Source organism: Oryctolagus cuniculus, chromosome 10 (genome assembly GCF_964237555.1).
Source record: "Oryctolagus cuniculus chromosome 10, mOryCun1.1, whole genome shotgun sequence".
NCBI lineage: Eukaryota > Metazoa > Chordata > Mammalia > Lagomorpha > Leporidae > Oryctolagus > Oryctolagus cuniculus.
In genome coordinates this window covers 28,166,584-28,178,402 of record NC_091441.1, presented here as the reverse complement: position 1 = coordinate 28,178,402, position 11,819 = coordinate 28,166,584, and the positions used below count along the sequence as shown (strand labels likewise).

At 55.3% G+C, this 11,819-nt stretch overlaps 1 protein-coding gene across 4 annotated transcripts in view; it reads right to left on the bottom strand.

The window, feature by feature from the left end:
• MYO5B (myosin VB) overlaps positions 1 to 11,819 on the bottom strand; it is a 324,299-nt gene that overhangs the window by 36,274 nt on the left and 276,206 nt on the right. For all 4 annotated transcript variants that reach the window (XM_070050187.1, XM_070050184.1, XM_070050188.1 and 1 more), the window contains exons 25-28: positions 11,080 to 11,199; positions 8,913 to 9,053; positions 4,428 to 4,493; positions 112 to 351 (exon numbers count right to left, since the gene is read on the bottom strand). In XM_070050187.1, the coding sequence (XP_069906288.1) occupies positions 112 to 351; positions 4,428 to 4,493; positions 8,913 to 9,053; positions 11,080 to 11,199 (567 nt within the window). The remainder of the gene's footprint in view (positions 1 to 111; positions 352 to 4,427; positions 4,494 to 8,912; positions 9,054 to 11,079; positions 11,200 to 11,819) is intronic.

Here is an 11,819-nt window from a genome sequence, read left to right as displayed (position 1 = left end):
GAGACTCTGGAACAACAGTCTGTGTTGTTAGGGCAAAGCCTCTCACGGGCAGACACATGTGAGCCAAACACGAAGCCGGCCCCCAGTGCCACCAGCGCTGTGCCTCCTCACCGCGTTCCTGCCAGCGAGCCGGCGCTGGTCGGCGCTCACGATCTGTGTCCGGAGGATGAGCACCTCCTCCTTGCGCACCTCCAGCTCCTCGTTGGCCAGCCTGAGCTGGTTCAGCAGGAGGCTGTAGCCGTCTGGGGAGCTGTGCGTGGCGTTGTCCTGCGTGGCGTGGTCGGCCACGGCTTTCCTCAGCTCGTTCAGGTCGTTCTTCAGCCTCTTGTTCTCCGACTCCAGCTCCTGCCTCTGGAAGACAGCGCAGGGCCACACGCGTCACTCCCTGCATCCAGGGGGCTGTCCCCAGGTGGGCCACTTCCACCTCCCCTTCCTCACCCACCCTGCCCCCAGCTGCTGGGGAAGCTACGAGCAACCTTTTTCCCGTTGAGTGATGATACACGGCAGAAGTTCCGGCTGGCACTGGCAGGCAGAGCCGGGGCCGGGACTTGAACCCAGGACCCCAGGTCACGGGGGAAGCATCTCTGGCGCTGCTGCCCCAGCTGCGCTCCCTGAAGGATTCCCTAGTGCTAGCGCTCCCATGCACGCGGGGCCGTGAGGCCCTTGTTTGCAGGAATGCTGCATCAGCAGTTCCGGATCCACTCGTGCCCAGGTGACTTCCTAGGGTAGCCGAGCACCACCTTCAGCAGAGCCAGCGTCACACGGCAGAGCAGCCCTGTACCTGGAGGTCCCTCGCCCTGGCACCTGGTGGCTTTCTCGGACAGGAAACCCTGCTCTGGAGTTCAGTGTGGCCCCATGCTACAGTTACGAGTCTAGGACCCTGGACAGAGATGGGATAGGGACACATCAAGGATGCTGTTGGTGAGTGGGGTCAGGCCGATGTCACTCAGAGTGTGCAGAGTGCCAACGAGCAACAGCTGGGCTGCTGTGCACCCCACACCCAGGACTTCTCATCAAGTGGCCAGAATAGACCCACGTGGGACAGACAGCTGCACCTCAAGGTAGGCAGGACAGGTAACTATCTTTTTAAAAAGATCTATGTGGGGGCCAGCACTGTGGAGTAGTAGGTGAAGATTCCGCCTGTGACACCAGCATCCCATATGGGCCCAAGTTCTTGTCCTAGCTGCTCCTCTTCCGATCCAGCTCCCTGCTGATTGCCTGGGAAAGCAGCGGAAGATGGTCCAAGTGCTTGGGCCCCTGCACCTGCATGGGAGACCCTGGATGAAGCTCCTGGCTCTGGATCGGCCCAACTCTGGTCGTAGTGGCCATTTTGGGGGATGAACCAGCAGATGGAAGATCTTTCTGTCTCTCCCTCTCTACCTCTGCTTCTCAAATAAATAAATAAAATCTTTAACAAAATGTGTATGTTTTTTACCTTCCCAAGGGTCTTCCAGGTTTCTGGATTAAGGCGATAACTGTACTTACTTATGGGGCGTGGTCTGTTGTAACTTGGATACATCCCTGGAGCACACACACAAAGGCGCCCGTGATGACGGAGACACGGTCTCAGGGGCTGAGGGTTCCTGCTGGAGGCTGTGCCACCCTGAACTCTGTCTACACTGGCCTACAGTCCTGACCCTGCAAATGTGAACCAGTGAGACTGACTCGCTTCACAGAGCGAGCGGGAGCTGCAGGACCGGCTCAGGGCCACAAGCAACAGCGAGCCACACAGTGACCTCCTTCAGATCCCACAGAACTGTAGTGGGGTACTGGGGGGGGTGACCCCGCATCTGTCTCTCCAAGTTCCATCACAGCAGCATTGATAGGAGGAACACAAACGAGCGTGTTCAGCACTTAGAGGCTGGTCACGAAAGCTGTCATGATCACGTCACAAAAGCATGATGCGGACAAGGGTTGTCAGGTAGAACATATGTGGATATGTGTTATATAAATAATATGCACAGAAAAGGCATTGGGGAGAAACACTCAAATATCAGATTGTCTTTAAGTGGTTTTTTAAAAAACCTTTTACACATTTCAAAAAATTATTTTAAAAAAATTCTTGGCCGGCACTGCGGCTCACTAGGCTAATCCTCCGCCTTGCGGCACCGGCACACCGGGTTCTAGTCCCGGTCGGGGCGCCAGATTCTGTCCCGGTTGCCCCTCTTCCAAGCCAGCTCTCTGCTGTGGCCAGGGAGTGCAGTGGAGGATGGCCCAAGTGCTTGGGCCCTGCGCCCCATGGGAGACCAGGAGAAGTACCTGGCTCCTGCCATCAGATCAGCGCGGTGGCCATTGGAGGGTGAACCAACGGCAAAGGAAGACCTTTCTCTCTGTTTCTCTCACTGTCCACTCTGCCTGTCAAAAAATTAAAAAAAAAAATTTTCTTGAACTTTTAAGTTTTTCTAAGATAAAGAGAACTACTTCCATAAACCATATAAATAAAACGAAAAGCTTCTGTAAAAAATGGCATAATAAGGAAACACCCAAGAATCACTGGGAGGACGTCCTCAGAGGCGGCTTCTCTGGTTCACACCCAGCGTCAGACAAGCCCACGTCTGGACGTCAGGCAACGTGAAAAGCGCGTAAGGGCCGCATGGACCATGCTGCCCTGGCCCTCCCTTGGCTACAGCCGGCAGCAGGTCGGGAAGGGAAGTCCAAGGCTGTTGCGGCCCTGAGCAAGCCTGTTTTGCGCACGGTGGTCTTCTGGGCTGGTGGCAGTCTCGGCTCCTGTTGGCTCCCTGGCCTGGCCTGAGACCGTGCTGGACACGGGAGGGAGGCGAGCAGCTTCTCCCCTCCCTGCTCTGAGCCCGCCCCTGGGTTCCAACCACCTCCATCACTCACTGCCCCCAGCATCTCGCCTCCCAGCCTAGGCTGACAGCTGACGAGCACACCCCACTGGGCAGCCCTGCCAGCTGCCTCAGGCCTCCTGGGAGACCGCCGTGCCAGGCGGTGCTGGCCCCAGGGGCCCTTCCCCGACCCCCAGCAGAAGGCACACTCAAGCTTGTGCGAGACACCCAAACATGGCTCCTCTGCAGGGAGCTGGGGCGCCCACGTGGGTTACAGAAGGGTCGGGGGAATGTTTATACAGCAGGGGTAGGGCTGAATAAGTCATGCTTGGGAACAGGTTCCCACGGTCGCCTCCTCCCACCCGTGCCCTTGTGAGGTTTTCCGAGTCCAGCTGGAAGTGGATCCGGTTGGAGAAGACAGCCAAGCAGCCGGCTGTGTGGACTCCTCGCCCGCCCTAGAGCTGGGTCTCAGCTCCTCAGGGAGGATCTACGCCTGTGGAGGGCAGGGAGCCCCCCACTCCTTCACACGCTCCATCCCTCGGAGGCACGGCACAGACGAGGCTCACTGAGCACAGGCTCCCTGGGGTTTGCCTCAGAGCCCAGTTTCACTGTAAAGTAGGAGCAGGTGGTATCCAAGTCCCCTGAAGGTCTGAGGCTGGGCCTAGCTCCGTGGCAAGCACCCTGGCCAATCCTATAATCCTGTAAGTTACAGAGGTGGATGGGTATCTGCGTAATGCCAGGAGTGTTTTTTAACACAACAGAAATGCACACTTAAAATGATTAAAGTCTGGGGTTGGTGCTGTGGTGTAATGGGTAAAGCCGCCACCTTCAACAACAGTATCCCATCTGGGTGCTGGTTCATGTCCCAGCAGCTCCACTTCCGATCCAGCTCCCTGCTAAAGGGAAATGCAGAAAATGGCCCAAGTGCTTGGGCCCCACCACCCACATGGGAGACCCAGAAGAAGCTGCTGGCTTCGGCATGGCTCACACCTGGCTGTTGAGGCCACTTGGGGAATGAACAGCCAACAGAAGACACTGCTCTTTCAAATAAATACATTTTTAAATTATTAACATTGTGTGCATTTTACTACACAAATATTTGCAGGAGAACAGCCAGGAGAGTGATGAGGGCTGTTTCCCTGGGCTATGGCACTGTTTCCAGAGTTGTGTATAGCCCTATAAGTGCCTCGCAGATGGATAAATTCCCATATCACCAAGTCTTTTGGGAACAGGGGGGGGGGGGCGTTCCGAAGCCCTCCTCCCTGCCACGGGGTCTGTTTATCCTTGGAGCTGAGGCTCCGCACGGTGCCCCCTTGCCCGTCTCCTGCTGGGGCCAGGCAGATCCATCTGCCTTACGCCTGCCCGTGCGGATTCTGTGTGGTTTCCTGAGAGCTGATGTCACCCCAGGAGCCACATCTGTCACTGTCGCTGGGGAGGTAGACACGTACCGCTGTCCTCTGCAGAAACACCTATCTCCCTTCACTGCGGAGCTGGGGAAACGGAGGCTGGAGAGGGGAACCTGCCTGCCGGTAGCCCTTCTGACCGGCCTGCTGGGGCTCAGGACCGGGTCCCCTGATGCCAGTTTTGTCCTCTGTCCTCCACCGGGGGCGAGCACGGGGAGCCTGTCCCCAGGAGTCTCACCTTCAGACTATTGTAGGCCAGATCCGCATCCTGGTCCAGATCCAGGTCATTCTTGGGTTGTTCCGCCTGCACAGGTGGGGAGACAGAAAGGGCAGCATGGACCACAGGTGAGTGCTGACCACTGTCAGACCTGCTCGTCCCGCCCACTCCCCACGTGCAAGTCCTTCCCCATCAACAGGCCGCTCAATACTCAGCCCCAAAACACGTGCTCCAGAAACTACCCCCACTCCCGCCCGGCTCTACTCACACTGCCCCCACCTCCTCCCAGGCACTGACACAGGGAAATTTTATTTTTTTTGAAGATTTTTATTTATTTGAAAGTCAGAGTTACACACAGAGAGAAGGAGAGGCAGAGGCAGAGAGAAGTCTTCCGTCATCCGCTGGTTCACTCCCCAGTTGGCCGCAACGGCCAGAGCTGCACTAATCCGAAGCCAGGAGCCAGGAGCTTCTTCTGGGTCTTCCATGTGGGTGCAGGGGCCCAAAGACTTGGGCCTTCTTCTACTGCCTTCCCAGGCCATAGCAGAGAGCTGGATCGGAAGTGGAGCAGCTGGGTCTTGAACTGGTGCCTATATGGGATGCCAGCACTGCAGGAGATGGCCCCACCTGCTATGCCACAGCACTGGCCCCAGCAGGGGGATATTGTGAGACACACGTCAGGGGTTGAACTGTGCCTCCCTTCCCAAAGATAATGTGTCAAAGCCCCAATCCTGGATGCCATGAATATGACCTTATTTGGAAACAGGGTATTTGTGGATGCAATCAACTTAAAGATGACGTCATTATGGTGAATAACTATCCAATACGCCTGGTCCCCTCATAAGGCCAGATGGAATGGCTTAGTGGGCTAAGCCTCTGTCTGCAGCACCCACATCCCATATGGGTGGTGGTTTGTGTCCTGGCTGCTCATCTTCCAATCCAGCTCTCTGCTGATGGCCTGGGAAAGCAGCAGAAGATGGCCCAAGTGCTTAGGCCCCTGCACCCACATGGAAGAACTGGAAGAAGCTCCTGGCTTCGGATCAGCTCAGTTCCAGCCACTGAAGCCATCTTAAGGGTGCATTTCTTCTATCCACTGAAGCCAGTGGATAGAAGACCTTTCTGGGCCTGCATCGTGGTGCACTAGGTTAATCCTCTGCCTGCGATGCTGGCATCCCATATGGGCACCAGTTCTAGTCCCAGCTGTTCCACTTCCAATCCAGTTCTCTGCTATGGCCTGGGAAAGCAGTGGAAGATGGCCCCCTACACCTGTGTGGAGACCTGGAGGAAGCTCCTGGCTCTGGATTGGCGCAGCTCCGGCTGTTGCGGCCATTTGAGGCGTGAACCAACAGACGGAAGACCTTTCTCTGTCTCTCCTTCTGTCTGTAACTCTTTCAAATAAATAAATAAAATCTTTAAAGAAAATAAAAGACCTTTCTCTCTGTAACTCTACCTCTCAAATAAAAGCTTTCTTTCAAACACACACACACACACACACAGGGGAGATGGCCGGGTAAACATGAGGCAGAGACTGGAGTGGGGTGGCAGCATGGCACAGACCCCAAGGACCACTAGCAACATCAGCAGCGAGGAGAAAGACAGGGAACAGACGCTCCCCTGGAGCCCTTGGCAACACCCGGGTTTCTGACCTGGGGCCTTCCCACTGTTTAAACCCACCCAATCAGCAGCAGTGGGCTATTGGCAGCCACAGGACGCCCACACCCTATGAGGTGCGTGAGCTGTGCTGAGGTACACCTGAGGGTGGGGCGTGCACCTGCACATTCTGTGTCGAAACTCTGAACGCCTCGTCCAGAAGCTGCCCCTTCCTCCGTGACACCGCGACAGGTGCTGGGACAGCTGGCCCGCGACAGAGGCTGGGAGCAGCTCCACAGCTGGGAGCAGCTCGAGTCATTCCCCTTAGGAGCCGGCGGAGCCAGTGGGTCACTCTGGGGCTGCTCTTGGGTGCGGAGTGCCCAATGAGCAGCAGAAGCAAACTCGTGGATCGGTCACCGTTCGGGTAATTGTTCCTGAACAGGCAGGGCTGAGAACTGACATAGCACTGACTGGGGTCACCCACAGTGCTAGCGACCTTAGGTTCAGGTGAGGCTGCCAGCAGCCATGGGGGACAGGTGTGCCTGGGGTTTGGAGACAGGGCTGAGGGCTGAGCGCCTCCTGCAGCCCATTCCGAGCGAGGACACCTGCCCTGGCCACACTGTTTGCAGGCCTGTAAGCTAGGGAAAGACCTCCCTAAGCTACCACTCTCTGCTCTGCCTTCCACCATCACCAGTGGGTACAGGGCAATGCTGCTCCAGCCAGAGGCCTGCCCTGGTATTTCTATGTAGTATGGATCTGCCCCAAGACCACAGGGACTGCCCACTCAAACTCCAGGGGCTGTCGTAAGATGGTCTGGCAGTCACGTTTCTAAGAGAGTAGTCCATTGGAATCACCCTGGGGGCCCACATGGCTTTGCTTGGCCTGGGGAAAACAGCTGGATGGATCGGTGGTCAGACACAGACAGCTGGCTGGCTGTCACAGAGACGACCCTCATGACAGCTCAGTTACCACCCCCACAGAGGGTATACCTCAGACTTCCCCGTCATTCCTCAGAGTGAGGGCTCTCTGGACAGCTGAGCCCCAGGGCCATCTCTCTCTGTCCAGGAAGAAAACCCAGGTAGCTCAGGATTCCTCTTGGGACCAAGGGCAGATCCAAGAACTTGACCTTGGGAAGCTCAGGGTGCTGCAGAGGGATTCCACGCTCCCCCCACCCCCCCGCCGGGCCTTCAAACTCAGCTGTCAAAGACAAAGTCATTATGCTTAGAAACTCAGTCCATGTGAGTGCTACGGCCCTACTGTTCCAGCTCTTGCTCAATGCTTATTTTCCAAGGAAAGAGATATTCTTTTTGACTCAGCATCAAGAAGTTTTCAAGCCAAGATTCTAAAGTTATCTGGCATTTCTGGGATGGGGAAGCAGAAGAACGAATCTTAAGGTGTGGCTGGGTGGGTTGAGAACACTTGGTGTTGTCTCGGTGGATTTTATTTACAGTTCCTGACTTGGGCTGGTTCAGCTTAAAATTTTCCAACTCTGATGGTGGGGAACACATATAAATGTACTATGCATTCTGACCTGCTCCTGGGCCAGTGACCCACGGCGCTGTACTAAGGTGCTGGGCGGCAGCAGGGAGCAGCTCCCCGCCACCGCCAGGGGAAGCAACCCGCCCCCTCTAGCACACTGTGCTGGGAGCTTGGGCAGGTCAGCTGTACTCGGTGCATTTTCGACCTGCCATATTTTCAGCCTAGGATGGGTTTATGAGGACACAGCCCCATTGTAAGCCGAGGAGCATCTGTATTTGATTTGTGCTTGCCTGTCAGGGCAGCTTCCCTTATAATTGAATGAGTCATTTATAAACCTGACCCTTTCACTCCCCTACTCTGAAGGTAATCCACTTGAGAGATTTAAATCCATCTGCACGATTTCCCTCCCCGCTTACTGCTCAGGGAAGAAAACCACGCATTTGGACAGCAATGCAGATCAGAGGCCACACGTTCGGTTGGAAAGGTAAGACAGCTGCTGCACACCGAGCCGTAGGCACAGTGTCAACCCCCGCCATTCAGACCTGCGAACAGATCAACTGGCCTTTGCCAGATCCATTACGAGGTCAGCTAATGAGATGACCCACTTCAGGACTGGCCTCGTAGCTCACAAGAGACGGTGCTCATTCTCCAAAGAAATGAAAACTGGTTCTTATCTCGTCACGGGCTTTCTCTTCCCGCAGCCCGGGTCTGCACTCAACTTTGCATGCATCTAAGCACCACCAATGCTATTTCTTATTTTACATCAGTGCCATGTCTGGTCCTCCCAAACGAGATTCAAAATTCCTCAGTGGCCAGGATTCTTACAGTTCTGCCTCCTTGTATTCAATAAATATTGTTGCATACCTATCACCAGCTGGGTACTACACGGTTCTGAGCACAGTACAGGCATCTACTAGGCCCCTGGTACAGACCGAGCACCTTTGAGGCCACTAAGGTTTCACTCAGTATCTTTTGCAAGACCCAAGAGGCTGATGGCAATCTGGCAGAGGCAGGGTGCAGCATGGGAGAGAAGGGTGACTCACTGCACACTTGGTCTGTGCCCAGCCCAATGGGTATCAGCTAAGCCCACCTATGAAAGGGCGGCAGTTTGCTCTGTTATGCTCCGACTTCTGCTGTACTTACCTTTCTTACATACCCTGATTCTCCTGGCACAAGTTCCCCTCTCTGCAAGTGGGTGATGATGCCACAGACGCGCCCCTGCCCAGATCCCCTGGGAAAATCCCTGCGCCTGTCAATACCACGGAAGCTTACACCTGTTCAGCTTGGTGGTGTAGGGCCCTCACAGAGAACACAGGGCACCCTCTGCAACCAGAACCAGCACAATCCCACAAAGTCGCACCTGCCACAGAGGCCCTGGGAGGCGTGCGCGGGCCGTGCTCCCACCCCAGCCCCACGAGGGCACTGCAGCCCCTCGCGCACCTGGTTTTTCCTGCTGTCCTGCTGCTCTCTCTTCTCCAGCTGCCCCTGCAGCTTCTTCCTCTCCTGCTCGAGCTCCCGCACTCTCTTCTGCAGCTTCAGGAAGACCGTCATGTCCATGGCTGCCTTCTCCAGGCCGACTTCCTGCAGAGAAAGCCAGGAGCGGGGGAAAAAGGAGGTTTTCACAGCAGGCAAGCCAGAGGGAATTCTGGGCTCCCGACACCATCTCCTCTGTCTCCCTGAGCATCAGTCCGCGCCTCAAATGCAAAGCCAGTGCCAGCCAAGCGGCATTTCTCATATTAAAACTGGTGTTCCAGGCTCATCTTATGCCTGATAACATCTGAGTCTCAGCCATTTATATTCCTCCTGCGTAAGCCACTTCAAGTGACCCATCACCTGTTATAAGAACAAATGGACACAGACACAGCTATGTTCTTCGGAAGCTAAGATTGCTCACTTCTGGAATACGGTGTCACACCAGCAAAATCATAAAACTCAAGGCATAAAGCTTCCTGACGAAGAATCAGTGGGGTCACTCTGACTCACAGCCCCGGACACGAGCTGCCACCCACCGCTTGAATGCACCTTGAAACAGAACCAACACCTGCTTGGCCATGGTGCCCATCTGTCCAACAGCCCATCAATTTCCTAGGGGATCTTATCTTCCCCTGCGGGTTCATGCCCGGGTGTGGTCCCCCAGGTTCTGCACAGCGTGGGGGTGAGAGTACAAACGTGTGCCTGTGAACAGGCAATCTATATGAGCACACGCCTATGGATTTTAAGCCCACGCATGCACGTGTGTGATAACACAACTTGACTCTGCCAGCATGGAGCGGGTGCTTTACGCTTAGCCAGCACGAGCCCAGTCCACTTCCTTGAAAAACTCACAGCGGCAGTGCTCATACCCGCAGCGCAGGCCGGCACACATGCCACCAGCAGGTGGCATGGCTGGAGTTCACGCAGAATGGATCGTGTAGAGGCTGCGATAGCAACTCCAAGGGCCTCACACACGGAGTGCGTGCAGCAAGCAGCAAGCCACGCACGACAGTGAGCAGGCCCCTGCTCCTGGCATCTCCTTTTCTATCCCTCTACCCTCCACCCATCTCAGCATCCTTTTCCTTAGGAGCACACAGCTGCACCTGCAACTCCTGTCGCACGTTTCCTTTGCTAACCTCTCCCTGTCTGACACTCCACTGGGGTGCTCCGTGAGGGCAAGGACCTTGTCGGGCTTCGTCACTACTGTCTGTATCGCCTGGCACAAAGACATGCTTGAAACCCACCTGTAGGGCGAGCGTTTGGCTTAGCGGTCGAGCCACCGGCATCCCGTCTGGGAGTACCTGGGTTCCACACCTGCCTGCAGCGGGTGATGGCTCAAGCCCCCCACACACCCCATAGGAATCAGAGTTTGTCTGGCAGCCTCGGCCCAGCCCAGCCTCAGCCATTGCAGGCATTTGGGGAATGAACCAGCACACAGAAGAGATAGGCATTCTGTCTCTCAAAGCAATAATTTTTTTTTTTTTTTTAAACCACTTGTTTAAAATAACTGTCTCCTCATATCTACCTCCGGATGCTTTATCTAAGTTTACGTGCTTATGGTTTCTTTTTTCATTTTTTTCTCCAACACTACAGGGACACATACGGCCCTTTGACAAAGTTACACACAGGCCGTAACGTCCACTGTGGGGTCCCATTATTCAGCGTCTCTAACAGGCTACTACTGACAGATACAGTCCCTCTGCACACCTGCACTCCGGGCTTCTGCAGCTTCCGAGTCGTGGGGGTAGGGGTCTTCGTGCATAGTTACTGGTTTTGCCACACTCCCTGTGACTCTGGATGGGGCGACCAGCTGCACCTATTGGACTTACTGGGTTTGTCTTTCCCATTTCCCCTCTGTGTGGGCTTCTGTTTTGAAAGAGGAGCCAAGGGTCGCGTCTCTCCCCTTCTGGACAGCAGGTAAGAACAGCAGTGAATGGCCTTCTATGGGAGATGCTAGCTCCAGAGCACTGTCCAGAAACCTGCCACAGGCCCAGGGCTTCTGCTCTCAAGAATGAGCCTCTGGGCACCCTGGCCCCCATCCGTGGGACAGCGCATTGCGGCCACGCAGCCCTGCCCAGTGCCACTGCCCCACACCTCCCCCGCAGGACGGCAGCCGAGTGCCTCCACTACTCACCTCCACCTGTTGGAGGGCATCCTCCGTGTCTCCGATCTCAGACGTGGAGATGGATGGGTAATTGGAGTCAGACTCTAAGCTACTCTGATTTGATGGATTCCGTCTGTGGCCTGGGGTTTGCTGTTCAAACGGAAACACATGACAGCTCATGACAAGGCCAACAAACACTGACTTCTCTGCAAGCACTTGGCCTTGTGCCACATTTGTCAATGAGAGTGAGGATCACCATTTCTCGGGATGGCTATATAGAGCTTTCCCCACAAATCACCTCGCCTACACAATTGGGCCATCCCCTAGCTAACTAGGGGAGAAGAGGGCTCCGCAGTAGGGACTGAGTTCTTGTCTCTTAATGAGACCTGTAACTTTGGCTAATTTCTTCAAAAAGCCCAGGGGGAACCACCCTTCATCCCCAGTCTATCCCTCAAAAACACAGCAAGGCAGTCTCGTCACTGGCCTTGTTGGGCATCCCACTGCAGACACGTCCCCCAAGGCCCTCCCTGGGGCTGCACACAGCCGCCAGCTTCCGCCTAGGGACCAGCAGTGTAGAGTCCCCATGGACGCTGTGCACATGCAAACGCCTTGGAAGTCAGATTTGGTGTTCAGACTGGAAACAGAGCTTGGCGGGACAGTTTTAGGTTTCTACGTATGTTCCTATTCCATTTCCCTCCCTGGTTTCTAGGCAATGCAGGCACGTGCACCTCTGGAGGGAACATTCACGTGGGGTCCCAGGGAATGACAAG